General features: G+C 47.4%; 1 protein-coding gene across 1 annotated transcript in view; it reads left to right on the top strand.

Moving 5' to 3' along the window:
* Positions 1–12,154, top strand: part of ALPK3 (alpha kinase 3) — a 30,362-nt gene that overhangs the window by 2,182 nt on the left and 16,026 nt on the right. Inside the window, 1 exon segment of the mRNA XM_017731097.1 lies at positions 1–8,038. This exon segment is cut by the window's left edge and continues 2,182 nt beyond it. Within this exon segment, the coding sequence (XP_017586586.1) occupies positions 7,897–8,038 (142 nt within the window). The 5' untranslated portion in view covers positions 1–7,896.

Genomic DNA, 12,154 nt, shown 5'->3' with positions numbered 1-12,154 from the left:
TTTTGAGTGAATGAAGTTGTTATCTCTCACTGACTCAGTCTCACACTTCACAGCATTGCCTGGTCCCAAGAAGTGGAAGATGGAAGGGCTGTTACAGGCAATTTTATTTTCTTTTTTTTTGGTTTTCTACGTGTAGTGAGCTGCCAGGAGGATGTCACCTTTCTTGGGCATCTCATTGTCCAATATTTACTTTGCTTTTTTTTGCCATTTCTCACTCCTTGATGTCTTTCTAAGTTTAACTCGGGCCGTAGAGGCAGCAATAATTCCAAGTTAAAATACACAAATCTGAGCCATCTTCAGAGCATTACAGAGGCTGATACAGGAATGTGTAACTTAATTGATTGTTTTCCACCTTCTCTGTTAATGAAATCTAGCCCTGAATTGTTATACCCAAGTCCATGTTTTTCTCAGCAAATAGTAAATTACCTGCAGAAAAAATTGCAATATTTCTGCATCTCTGACACCGATTCGGTCTGTGACCTTGACAAGCAAAGACTCAATACATCTGTTTTCCAGTCAGTGAAATAATAATGTGTCTTGTACAGCAACATAACCCTCGGAGCTGCTTTATCACGGGCCTGCTGATAGCTCCTGCCATGGTGTATGAACACCAGCACACTCGTTCTGTGTGTGCAGGGAGTGCTTGATAAGGAGCGGGACACGTGGCAGGAAAGCAGCCGTGAGCACAACCATGCGTACATGAAAGCCTCAGTATTGGCTTTTAAATGTTGAAAAGGGTTCACTGCTGACAGCTGAGGCGGGTTTCGGAGTGGCTTGTATTTGTCTCAAGCAGTATTAACCTTGGAGGCAGACAAGTTCATAGGAAACCTTATACTTGGAAGTCTGCATGTCCAAAACATGCCCAATAATGTGACGGATCAGAGAGCCAGTGAGGAGGAGTGTCTGTAGGGAATTGCCAGTCCCTCTGTCCAGCTCCTGGGATGGACAGGCTGCCCGGCTCTCCGGGCAGTGCTGATTCCCTCAAAACATAACTTGGAATTGTCAGGTTTGCTGTCATAGACATATTTTGCTGTTTTTATCCTTCACTGGACAGCTTGTGTAGGTCAATTTTCATGCTGTGGAAGAGTACTGAGGAATATTGATCACTGCTGCAGCTCAAGCAGCTCGAGTCCAGGTGCTTGTCTATATGAGGATGGAGCCACTGTTAAGCCTATTTTAGGGTCTCCTGAGCTCTTGTTCACTTCCATGTGAGGAATGAACTGGAATGAGAAAGATTTCTTTATCTCAGGGTAAAGAAATACCAAAAGAGAGTAATTTCATGGAGTGATTGCAGGAGAGGATTGGAAAAGGTGCCAGACTGAAAATCTATGTTTTTCAAGCAGTTAACTTTTCAGTGCCAGTGGGGTGATGTACCAGCCCAGACCATCAACTTGAGTGGTTAAAAAAAGTGAGTGGTGTTGACAGTTCTGCATCCTGCCCTTGCAAGACTGAAATTCAGCAAGTGTATGAAAAACGGGGAAGGCTGTCTTCACTTCCAAAGAAAATTATGAGTAGTTGAAGGGCTAAAACCTTTAAGAGGATGATAAACAGCCAAAGGAGTTTGAAAGCACATGATAAAATGAAATTTAATGAAGAACTGAGACTGGTAGAGGGGATGTGGTAGAAACGTATAATGCTATGGTCCAGCACTTAAGAACAGTTCTGTATTTTCAGAAATAGCTTATAAAATGCTGAGCTTCTCTTCATGAATGGGAAGGAGGCTTCATCCCATGGGTGCTGGACATGCCTGGGGCAGACCTCTTTGAAGTCCACTTTTCCAATAGAAGGAAAAGTTATACTTGAGCCCTTGATTCACTACTTTAGACGTGTTCCTCAGGATAACACGAGCATTTGCCTTTATCCAGTAACTGTAATGGCCCTGAGCTTGCTCGAGGGAGACACATCCATTGCTGATGCTGCATTTCATTAGCAGAGCCTTGTGCTGTGTGTGCTAGTAAGTCCCTGAGGAGCCTGGGGCACAGACAGCCCGGTCCCAGGAGAGTCAGACCAGGCACGCTGGAGCATCTGGTGCCCTGCTCAGGAGTCCCCTGTTTCCAGCAGGGTAGATTGGGTTCTGATGTAGCTGTGCTGTCGCAGCTCTACATGGATATGCTGGAACGTAATTGAAGTGAAGCGCCAGCTGCCTGCAGGCGGGGTTGTGCTGGCTGTAGCCTCCACAATTTGATCGTGCTCTCTGGGGCTTAAATCTCTAGTCTGAAAAGCAAATTTAGCATATTGAGGTTAAACTTCAGTTAATACATGATGGTCTTTTTCTTCTGATAATATCAAGGCTCCTCAAGAGACCCTCAGTTCAGTGTTCAGCACTGTCTCAGGATGTGCAGTGAATAAAGCCCGTGTTGTCTTAATACTGGGGATTAAAAAAAAAGCGTTGTCAGTGCTTACTGTTTGATCACATCCATGAGCACAAGGGGTTCATGGCACAGGCAACCTTTGTTCTGCCTCTTGCTATTTTCTTTACATCCAAGCCAAGACACATCCCTATTTGTCTTATGCAAGAAATCATGATTAAAACCACGCTACTGCCTACACTAGCATTCTAGCCAGCAAGGATTTTGGGAACTTCCCTCAAGAAGGTCTTTAGTATTCCTGGAGGGTGAAAAGATGCTTTTCCCTTGCAGTGATAAGAAAAATGTTTTGAGACAAGTTAAACCTGTGAGTTGTGCTTCCAGACAGAGAGCTGCCTGGGGTAAGCCCAGAGCACAGGGATACAGCTGCCCCTGGGATCAGCCCAAGGGATAGAACCACCCCAGGGATACAGCTGCCACTTGGGGTGGTTGTGCTTGGGAGGAGTGTGGGGAGGAGGAACCTGGATCCCCAGGAGGCCAGGACAGGGTGAGAGCAGCACGAGGTGCAGTTTGAGCTCTGGAAGCTCTGAGGGTGTCTGACAGTGTTGAGGACAAGGTGAGGTGCTGGTCAGTAAGGCAGATAATGCAAAGCTGTGCCAGAAAGGGCATGGAGCTCACAGGGATGTTGCAGGAGGACACAGCTCAAAGGACACAGCTTCTCTGTCTGGCTTCTCCCATGGACCAGCACAGCATATGAAAGATGGATCAGGTGAGTGAGTGATCCTCAGCCTTTTACTGTGAGCATTTGATTTTCCCAGCTGGATCCCACCCAGCCTGCATATCCTTTGGCTGCATGACCAGCAGTTGGCGCTGGGAACGGACCAGGATCGTGTGGCGGGGGGTGAAGAGGGTGAAGCTGCTGCCAAAAGGCCAGGTGCCACCCATGTTCGTTGGGTTAAAGCTGCTCCTGAGCAACAGTCCTAAACTTCTGCTGTCTTTGCCTTCCTGAAGGAGAAGAGTCAGTGAGCCCTTCAGGTTTTTCTCCTTGATGGACATTTTTTGTGGAAAGTGTCAGGACTTCAAGCTGAACTACTTTTTTCGTTATTATTCACGTGGAGGTTCTGCCTCCACAGGTGGAATGTACAGTTGGCAGGAGCAGTTTTCAGAATCTCTCTGTGGTCTTTTTTAGAGCAAGAGTTGGAGTCTTGCTGGCTTCCACATCACTGGGACTCACATGTTTGGGGTAGGAGACCTGAAGAGGTGCACCTTCAGGTGGACTTCCATGTGGTTCTTTCTGCTGTCTTCTGTAGCACCATTCTAGAGCACTGAAGTTTGGTGGTTCACTGGTCTTCAGAACAGAGGCTGAGAAGGTTTGATCTGTCAGCATCTCTGGATGTGGTAGTCTGGCTTGGTGCATCCCAGAGGGGGTGCCTACGCTGCAGTCACTTCCAAGGCTATATGGTGAGGTTGTTGCATAGGCATAACATGCACCTCAGTGCACTTAAACCACTGAGCTTACATGCTGCTGACTAGCTTGTCCCTGTTAGTTGTAGACTTTTGATTGCCACGTGGGTGAGCTCAAGGCTTGAGGAACTGTTCCTGACTGCAGGTCAATGCACAGAGGTTGTTTCCTACAGCCTGCAAGGGGCTGCTGCCACAGTCCAGCAGTGTGGCCCTTTGGCTAGGGCATGAGTCCCTGAAGACACTCCTTTGGGAGAGCTGGTGACCACTGGTAAGTAGCTCATCCAGATGTCTTGTGTGTTTGATTTCATTCCCTGAATTGGTTAATGCTACTACATGTTCCTGCAAAGAAAGCAAAACCTGTAGATTCTTGTAAAGTCTACTTCTGTTATTTTATTTTGATGTTTTGCCAGATCTTAGTGATTTGGTTGGAAGGCAATGTGTAGTGATCAGAGAGTTTTCAGCTTCTCCCAGGGGCTGTCCTTGGAAACACAGAGGGCACCCAGCTCAGGCCACCTGCTTGCCAGCAGAGAATTGGGATGGTCTCGTCCATACTCCCGCCTGCGTTTAACCAGAAGTCTCCCGTGGTGGAGTTGCCTGCTTTGAGCACAATGCTGCGGATGGTGCATGGAAGGCTCAAGGTGCTGCTTCTTGGAAACCTACTTGTATAAATGTCCTGACACTGATTCTGTGCGGTTAACGACCATTTCAGTTTTACAGCCTTCGATTTCAATTCACAGTGTGGCTTGCTCGTCCTGGCAGGCAGCCTAAGGCAGCTGTACCTTCTTTTAATAGGAACTCTGACCTCTGCAAAACAGCTCATCATTAATATGTCTCTGTAACGGTTTGTTTATTTCAGCTCCTTTCCATGCTTTTCTCTCTAATGGTTTTTATGCTGTTTTTTGCTTAGCTTATCAAGCAGCAGATTCTCTCCCTCCAGTTTAGGAAGGTAAAACTACATTGCATTAAACTGCTCTGACCAAACACTTTCCTGAATCTGTCTGCACACAATTAACCTGTAATGCTTTGGTACTAATTAATTAATCAGTCGAGAGCCCTGAAGTGATCTAACAGCCTCATTTTGCATGATTTGATCTGTAATACTTGCTTGAACTGCAGAAAGAAAAGTGAATGTTCATCATAATTCCTGTATTAAGGTGCAAGAAATATTCCTCTTTCTTGGCCAAAGGATGGGCGTTCAGCTACTTCTTTATATTAAAGCGAGACTTCCATACAGTGACATTAAAAATTGGATGTGACTGCCCTGAGACATCCAGAGAAAAAATTTTCTTCCCCCCTACCATGGTTGTGAGGATCCTCTTTCACTTGGACTCTGCCCCAAAATGACTTGTACAGCTGTACTTTGCCTTTGGCAAAAGAACACATTTGGAAATCAGTTGGCATTTCTGGTTTGCTGGAGTGGCAGGTGGAAGAATGACTGTGGAGGGAAAGGCCTCTCCGGAACACCTCTACAGCTCTGGGATTTCTAACCAAAAAGTCAGAAAAAGAAAATCATGACAAGAAGAATATACTTCTCAAATCTCCTTTTCCAGCAGGCTTTTGTATGGAAATCCCTCTTTAATTGAAAAGGCTACTGAATTGCTGGGGGTCTCTTCTAGGCTCCAGGGCTTTTTCTGCCCCAAAGATGCAGCTCCAGGAAGGCCCAGAGAAAAAGTGGGTAGTGCTTTATGTCCAGTTCCTTGAATACTCTGAATTACTGGTTTAGAAAGCAGTTTGAATTGGACAAGCCTCCTTGCAGCTGGAGTGAGTCAGCTGAGAGCCCCACAGTGCCAGAGCCTTCAAATCCTGCTGTGACCAACACAATAGTTTCTTTGAAAGACTCAGTAGACCTTCCAGGCTTCCTGCCAAGTGTCATTAGGCAAGTCTCTGATTCATCTGCCAAGCCTGTGGAACCCCCAGCTTCTGACCACAGCTGCTTTCCAAAGCCATTCAGTAGCCTTTGGTATATGTATTTCACCTGGTTGTGGGATTTGCACTGAGTGGACCAGACTTATTCCCGGTGCTGCCTGCTGGTGCTGGTGGCGTGGTGCTGGGATTAAACTGGGTCCCGAGTGTCACTATGTGTGTGTGCATCACTTGATTATAGGATGCTGATCCGGTTTCCCTCCTGCTGGGATATGAAATGTTGGTTGATGCTTGGGAAATCCCTTTATGCGGATCTGAAAGGCATTTACTGGTATGAGGTGAGGGATCTGTATTGAAGGGAGCATCAAAACCCTACCAGTAACCGCCTTGTACTGGATTGTCTGCCTTGCTCCATGGAAATGGGCATTTTTTTCCTGGGATTGGAGTTTGGAAAGGTTGCTCTGATTTGAAGCAGCTTTTGACTCCCACAGCCCTTTCCTGGCCCCACAGTTGAGTGAAGGGTTGCTTGCCAGGGCCAGTGTCCTAGTAACCATTGATTTCCACAGAAAAGAGTCTGAGCTGTGGAATCTGGTTTTTTTACCCCATCCCACACATGTGTTTGGATACAGACCATGTTTTTAACCCTCATCCAGTAGATGAATCGGGTTTGCAACATCCTGAGCTTCCCCTGTCCTGACCCTCATCCAGCACAGGGTGCCTGGGAGCTGGGTGAGGTTCCTGTTGCATCCCAGGGGGTTGTTACTCAGGGATTCATCTCCCTGCATCTCTTACAAACCCATTCTAGCAAGAAGCCAGAGGGAAAATAATGACACTGCCGCCTCCAGGTAAGTTTTCAGGGTGGATGGAACAGGCAGTCACTGTGGCTGGAGCTCTCCTGACACCTTCAGCCATGCATGCTTAGTCCCTGTCAGTGCACCTACCCTTGCTGGGTCATGCTAAATGTGGGGTTTTTTGGTTTGCCCTGAACCAGTTTGCTTCCTTAGCAGGTAGAGCATTAGTGGCAGCAGCACCAGCATCCTGCCTGCAAGCTGGGGCTGCTTGTGAGGCTGGGGTCCTCCTCATGGAACCCCCACCATATACTCTGAGCCCTTCTGCTCGTGGTGGAGCTTTGTCAGGAGTGGTTTGGGCATTTGTTCCATCCCTTGCATGTTTCTGGAAGCTGATCACTTGTTTAAGGAATGTCTTTCACTGCTGAAAATTATATAAATGAGCTGCCAGCTACCAGTTCTCTTGCAATATTTGCTGTTTCTCCCAATGTCCTTGCACTTGAGACCTTGGGGTCCCCTCTCCTATTGTAAATGTGTAGTGTTTTAATTGCAGAGGGAAAAATGAAATAAGAAGCTCTTCCCTTCCAAGAGCCTCAGCATTATCTGAAGGAAAACCCAATTTGGGATTAAATTTTTTCCCTTTATTTAAGAAAGCTCAGATATTCTGGGACCTTTCTCAGTGATGCTGCAGCAGGGTTGGCAGTGCTGGATGAACATGGTGATTTATTGCACTCATTGGACAGTGCTGAAATACCTGGAGAATCCATGGTCCACTTTTGAGCATTATAGATTGCACTGTTAGGACAGTGCAGGCTTTTTGGGTGTCCCAGCATGAACTTTGAGGTCAGAGCCTGAACTCCTGGAGTAGGGAGTGTGAGTGCTTACCTGCATCAGTGAGGAGCTAAACAGGGAATTCCCAGCTAGCTCCTGAGCTCAGAAAGCTGCTAGCCAGACTCAGGTCTTCCTCAGTGAGCTGTCCCATGGCTGGCAGCTTTTCTTCATTCTAAGAGGGCTGCTGCATTCAGGAGACATGTTCGATTCCCACTTGACCTGAAATGACACAAATTCTTCACAAATAAAGAAAAATCCCAGTGAACAGAAGAACTCTTGAAACATTTATGGTTCAGAACTGGGAATTGACTTTGTTAGATGGGGCTCTAAGTTTGCTGGCTGGCCAAAGAGATGTTTTGGTATAATCCAGAGCTAAAATGGGTCTTCATTAATCCAGTGGGTCAACATTCATTGCCCTGATAGCCATAGGGGCTAAGACAAAGGGAATGGCTCCCGAATGACACTTTAAATTGACAGTCATCTTGGGAGGGAGAAATCAGTCAAATGCCCTGTCACTGGACTGGACTTGTGAGCAAGTGTAGGGATCATGGGAGGGAAGAGGGCATGGACAACAACAACACAGGCTGCTGAGATGAGACACGAGGTGGACCCTTTGGTTTTTCTGGTGCTTTTATCTCTAAGAAATGCTTCTTGAATCTTCCAGGAGCACCTTCTGCGCAATCATTTCTCAGCTGACGGAGGAAACACAGCCACTATTTGAAACCACTATCAAATCCCGTGCTGTGTCCGAGGACTCTGATGCTAAATTCACGTGCATAGTGACAGGTAACAGTGTCTTCAGTGAATAACATGGTCCTGCCTCACCTGCTGGACTTATGCCAGTTAAACTGTCCAGCAAGTGATAACAAGGACAACAAGCCCACTGTTGTCAGAATGCCAAGTAGAGGTTCAACAATTGCATGATGATTTTAGCTTTAATTTAAGGGAGGGGGGAAACACCTGAGAGTGTAAAGACATAAAGGCATAAGCTAACATCTCAAACAAGGCAAATGAAAGACCAGAAAGTGGGATATGCTGGTTGCTGCTTGGACCAGCTACGTTTTATTGTCCTAATCTCTGCTTCTCTAATCCTGGACTCCATAACTCAGGAATGTGCAGTCTTGAAGAGGCTGTCATGGTGGAACCAACTCTGTCTTTGCTGGCTGTAGATGGTTAGAGCACAGCTACATTTGTATCAGTGATAAACTTCTGTGTCTGTCAACATCTGAAATAAAAGCTGGTCACTGCCCAATGAGCTAAAATCTCCCCTTGGGAAGGACGGTGTTAGGTCAAGAAGGAGAGGAGGAGGAAGAGGCCAAAAGAGAGGGCTGGTGCTAAGGCATTGTGGTGATGTGGCATGGCAGCACATTGGTATAGAGGCAAGTAGCTCCTTTGCTGATGAGATTTTGTTCTTTAGATATGGAGACTAAAATCTTTTCTCTCAATGTACTTGTTAACAACTCCATGATCCTTCCTGACCTCACTAGTATTAATTACTTCCAACAGGTTACTCAGTGAGAGACATGAAACAAGTTTGTAAGTTTTGGAAGGAAGAGAGTATATCCAGTGAGCCTCTTAGGCACAAGGGCCAAAGCTTTCCTAAGGAAATCTTTGGTTTGCTATTAGAAACGGGCTGGAAACAAAGCACAGCCTCAGTCCTGAGAGCTGCCAGCTATGAATTCTTGGATTTTCTCTTCTGGATTCCCTTGTTCTGAAGGCTGACCCCCTGAACTTGCAGGGGTACAATTGATGTATTGATTTTATTGAGGCTTAACTTCAGCACACCCCTTCTTGCTGCTTCTAGGGCCAAAGGGGGCTGCTGGGAGGTGCCTCCAAACCACTCTATTTGGGGAGTCATTAGAAGGGCTCTTCCCAGTTTAAGTTTTTTGAAAGCAAAAGCTTGACATGTTGTGCAGTACCATGGAGCGCACCATTCTGCAAGTGTCAGAGGTGAGAAAATGTTTAGGTATTTTGGGAAATCCAGAGCAACAGTCCTGGCTTCTTTCACTGGCTTAAGTCTTCACCAGTTGCAGAAGGTTGATGGTTCCTTCTAACAAATTCCGTCTCTTGCTGGTGTGCTGCACCAGGCAGAAAACTTGACCTGATACTGGCCTCATTTTCTGCTCAAGTGAAGGGAATTGTCAATGAGTCTCTTTCAGCATGTGTCACAGTATTTTTGTGCTTGGTAAACTAGGTTGGGGGACGTCTCTATGCACTTAGAAACTTCCATGGAATTGTTTTTAAAATCAGCCTTGGTCTGCCTTTGCCAGATGGGCATCTCCCACATGTGGTCCTATGGACTGCTTTAGGAGCTCGGGATCTCTTTGGGAGAGAGGAGCAGGAGGTGGAAAGCATACTCTGACTGCAGAGTCTGGGTGGTAGTTCAGTTATCTCACCCTGCCATGATGTTTGTGTTCAACTGGGAGGCATTGCTGGGGGCAAGGAAACGGCAGTGACATCCCTGGCCAGTGACCAGGGTGGAACCAGTTCAGTCCCAGCACTGTGGCTGGAGTCCAGGGACACTTGGGTGGAGGCAAAGGGCAGACAGTCACCTGCTCCTGTTGTGACGGTCAAGCCACAAATATGGATACATGACCTACAATAGCATCTTACTTTTTTTTTTTGGCTACTTCTTGTCCAGTAATGAGAGTTACAGGCTAGTCCCACATCTGGGAATACTTGGACTAGGGCTTGCTGGGCCTGTCCTAGGAACACAGGAAGATGCAAGCGTTTGAAGAACCAATCTCCAGAATGTGCTGAGTGGTGCAGGCAGGGAAAAAGCAGGTCAGGCAGAGGCAGATTCCTGTGTGTGGAGGCACAAACCTTCCTTTCCTCCTGATGCCTAGTTCAGCCTGCTACTGGTGTCCCTTCTATGTCTGATTTGACTTTTTTGGGTCAAATCCTGCATCAGTTATTAGATGTTTTCTTTTTTCAGACAAAATTAGTTTCATCCTTTGTTCTCTAAGAGATGTGAAAAAGGGAACAAGAACATCTTCATTTACTGTGCAGCTTCATCCCACATCTCTGCACCAAGTGCTTTCCTTCGTGGGCCTGTCTGGACTTCAGGATCTCAAGGGTCATCACAGCTCATTCCCAGTGAGTGGATATTGGGCTTCTCTCTTCAGAGTTGCCCTTTGTGGAGGTGCTGCCACAAGGATTTTCCAGCTTTTAGTCACTTCTGTATAGCATTGGCTGGGAAGGAGAGATGTCAGCTGATGAAATGGGGGGAGTTGGATGAAGGGGCCTAGGTCTCTGGCTGCTTGTTAGGGAATGAGTCCAGCCAGGACAGGTGATGGCTGCATCTAGCCAAGACCACTGTATGTCAGCACCAGCCCACTGTTGTACAGCTGCCTCTTCAGTGCTGTTTCAGCCCTCCTTAGCCACGTTCAACCCCTCTGATCTGGCTTCCCAAATCGTCAGCTCAAGAGCTTGATCCCATCCCTGCCTCCATGGTTTTATTGCAGAGTACAGTGTGCAAAGGGGAAGGAGTTGCGGTAGGGTGAGTAGACAGTCACATGCTTAGTGGATGCAGTTTTTAATAAGGTTAAAGGAGTTTAACTTGCTGCATTGGTGGTGACCCTCTGAGCGAAGTGTTTGAAGGATGAGACTGAGGTGCTTGGATGAAGAATGTCTGGAGACATGCAAGGGCTGTGAGAGGAGTTTGGGGATGGGGTAGTGACTACAAGAGCAGAGAGTAGGCTGCTGGGAGATGAGGAGGTTTGGCTTTGGGGCCAAGGACAAAGGAAGGATGGTGGATGAGCGCTGCTCACAGTGCCATGGGGAGCTGCTGCTCTTAGTATCTGTCCCTCCTGTCAGTATTGCTAGAAGCTTCCTTGTCCTTGTGTGCTGGAGGGGTTTAAATCCATGAAGCCAGGAAGGGTAAGATCTTGCCATGAATTGTATTCCCAAGATTCTTGAAGCCCCTACTCCATGTAGCTTGTGTAGAGCAGAAACTATGGAGATTGTTTAATGGTTCTAAATTCTTACCACCTTCCCAAGTTTCAGAAGACTAACTCCCTCTCCTTCCCTGCCCCCAAAAAAATAAAAAAAGAAGAAAGTGACTTGAAATAGTTTCTCTGGGTGATTTTGGATAGGTATATTGAGAACTATTTTAGATGCAGTCACCAAGCTTTGAAGACTTCTCAGATTTTAACACTTTTCAGAAAAAATGTTTGATCTAAACCTGGCAATCTCCATGAAAAAAAAAATCCTTGCTCTGAAAAGTCTTCAGGATCCTGTGGTGGCTGGCCATCACACTGGAGAAATGCTGCTGGAAGACACACTTCCCAAAAAGCTTTTGCTGGGCCCGAAGATAAGGAGTGGATGCCTTCCCTCCTCCCAGGAGCGCCCGGCACCACTCTGTCTGCAGCTGCGGCGCTCTGGCTGGGGGCTGCAGGGGCCCAGCTGCCAGCAAATCCCTCTTGGCACCAGCTGCACGGGGGGGCTGCAGCAGTGGAAGGTTTGGAAGGACGTGTGGCTGCTCAGGGTGTCTCCTGCTACGGGTGGCCATCCGGTGCCTGCAGCATGGCAATGCCCTCGGTTCCACTTCATCCCACTGGACAAGCTGCGGATGCTGTGCCTGCAGGGGATGTGCTGGGAGTGATGCCTGACCCCTCTTTCCCCCCCTCAGCAGCCCAAAGATGGATGTCAGCAGCATCAGCACCAGCTCCCCTCCCCATGCCGGGGAGACTTGTCCCTGCACAGGCGTCTTTCCATCCCCTGCTTGGCTCTAATTACAGTCCCTGGGGAGGGGTGGATGGTGTTTGGACAGGCAGCTGGGGCCACTGTCCCTGTGTGGGAGGTGGGAAGCCTTTCAGCATCCACCTGCCTGCAGACTTCCAGCCAGCACTTGCCTGCAGCTCCCTTTGGCTGCAGGCTGGAGGATGCAGGGCGAGGTGGGCC

The sequence above is a fragment of the Corvus brachyrhynchos genome, unplaced genomic scaffold (genome assembly GCF_000691975.1).
Source record: "Corvus brachyrhynchos isolate BGI_N302 unplaced genomic scaffold, ASM69197v1 scaffold164, whole genome shotgun sequence".
Lineage (NCBI taxonomy): Eukaryota > Metazoa > Chordata > Aves > Passeriformes > Corvidae > Corvus > Corvus brachyrhynchos.
This window is presented reverse-complemented; position numbering and strand designations above follow the sequence as displayed.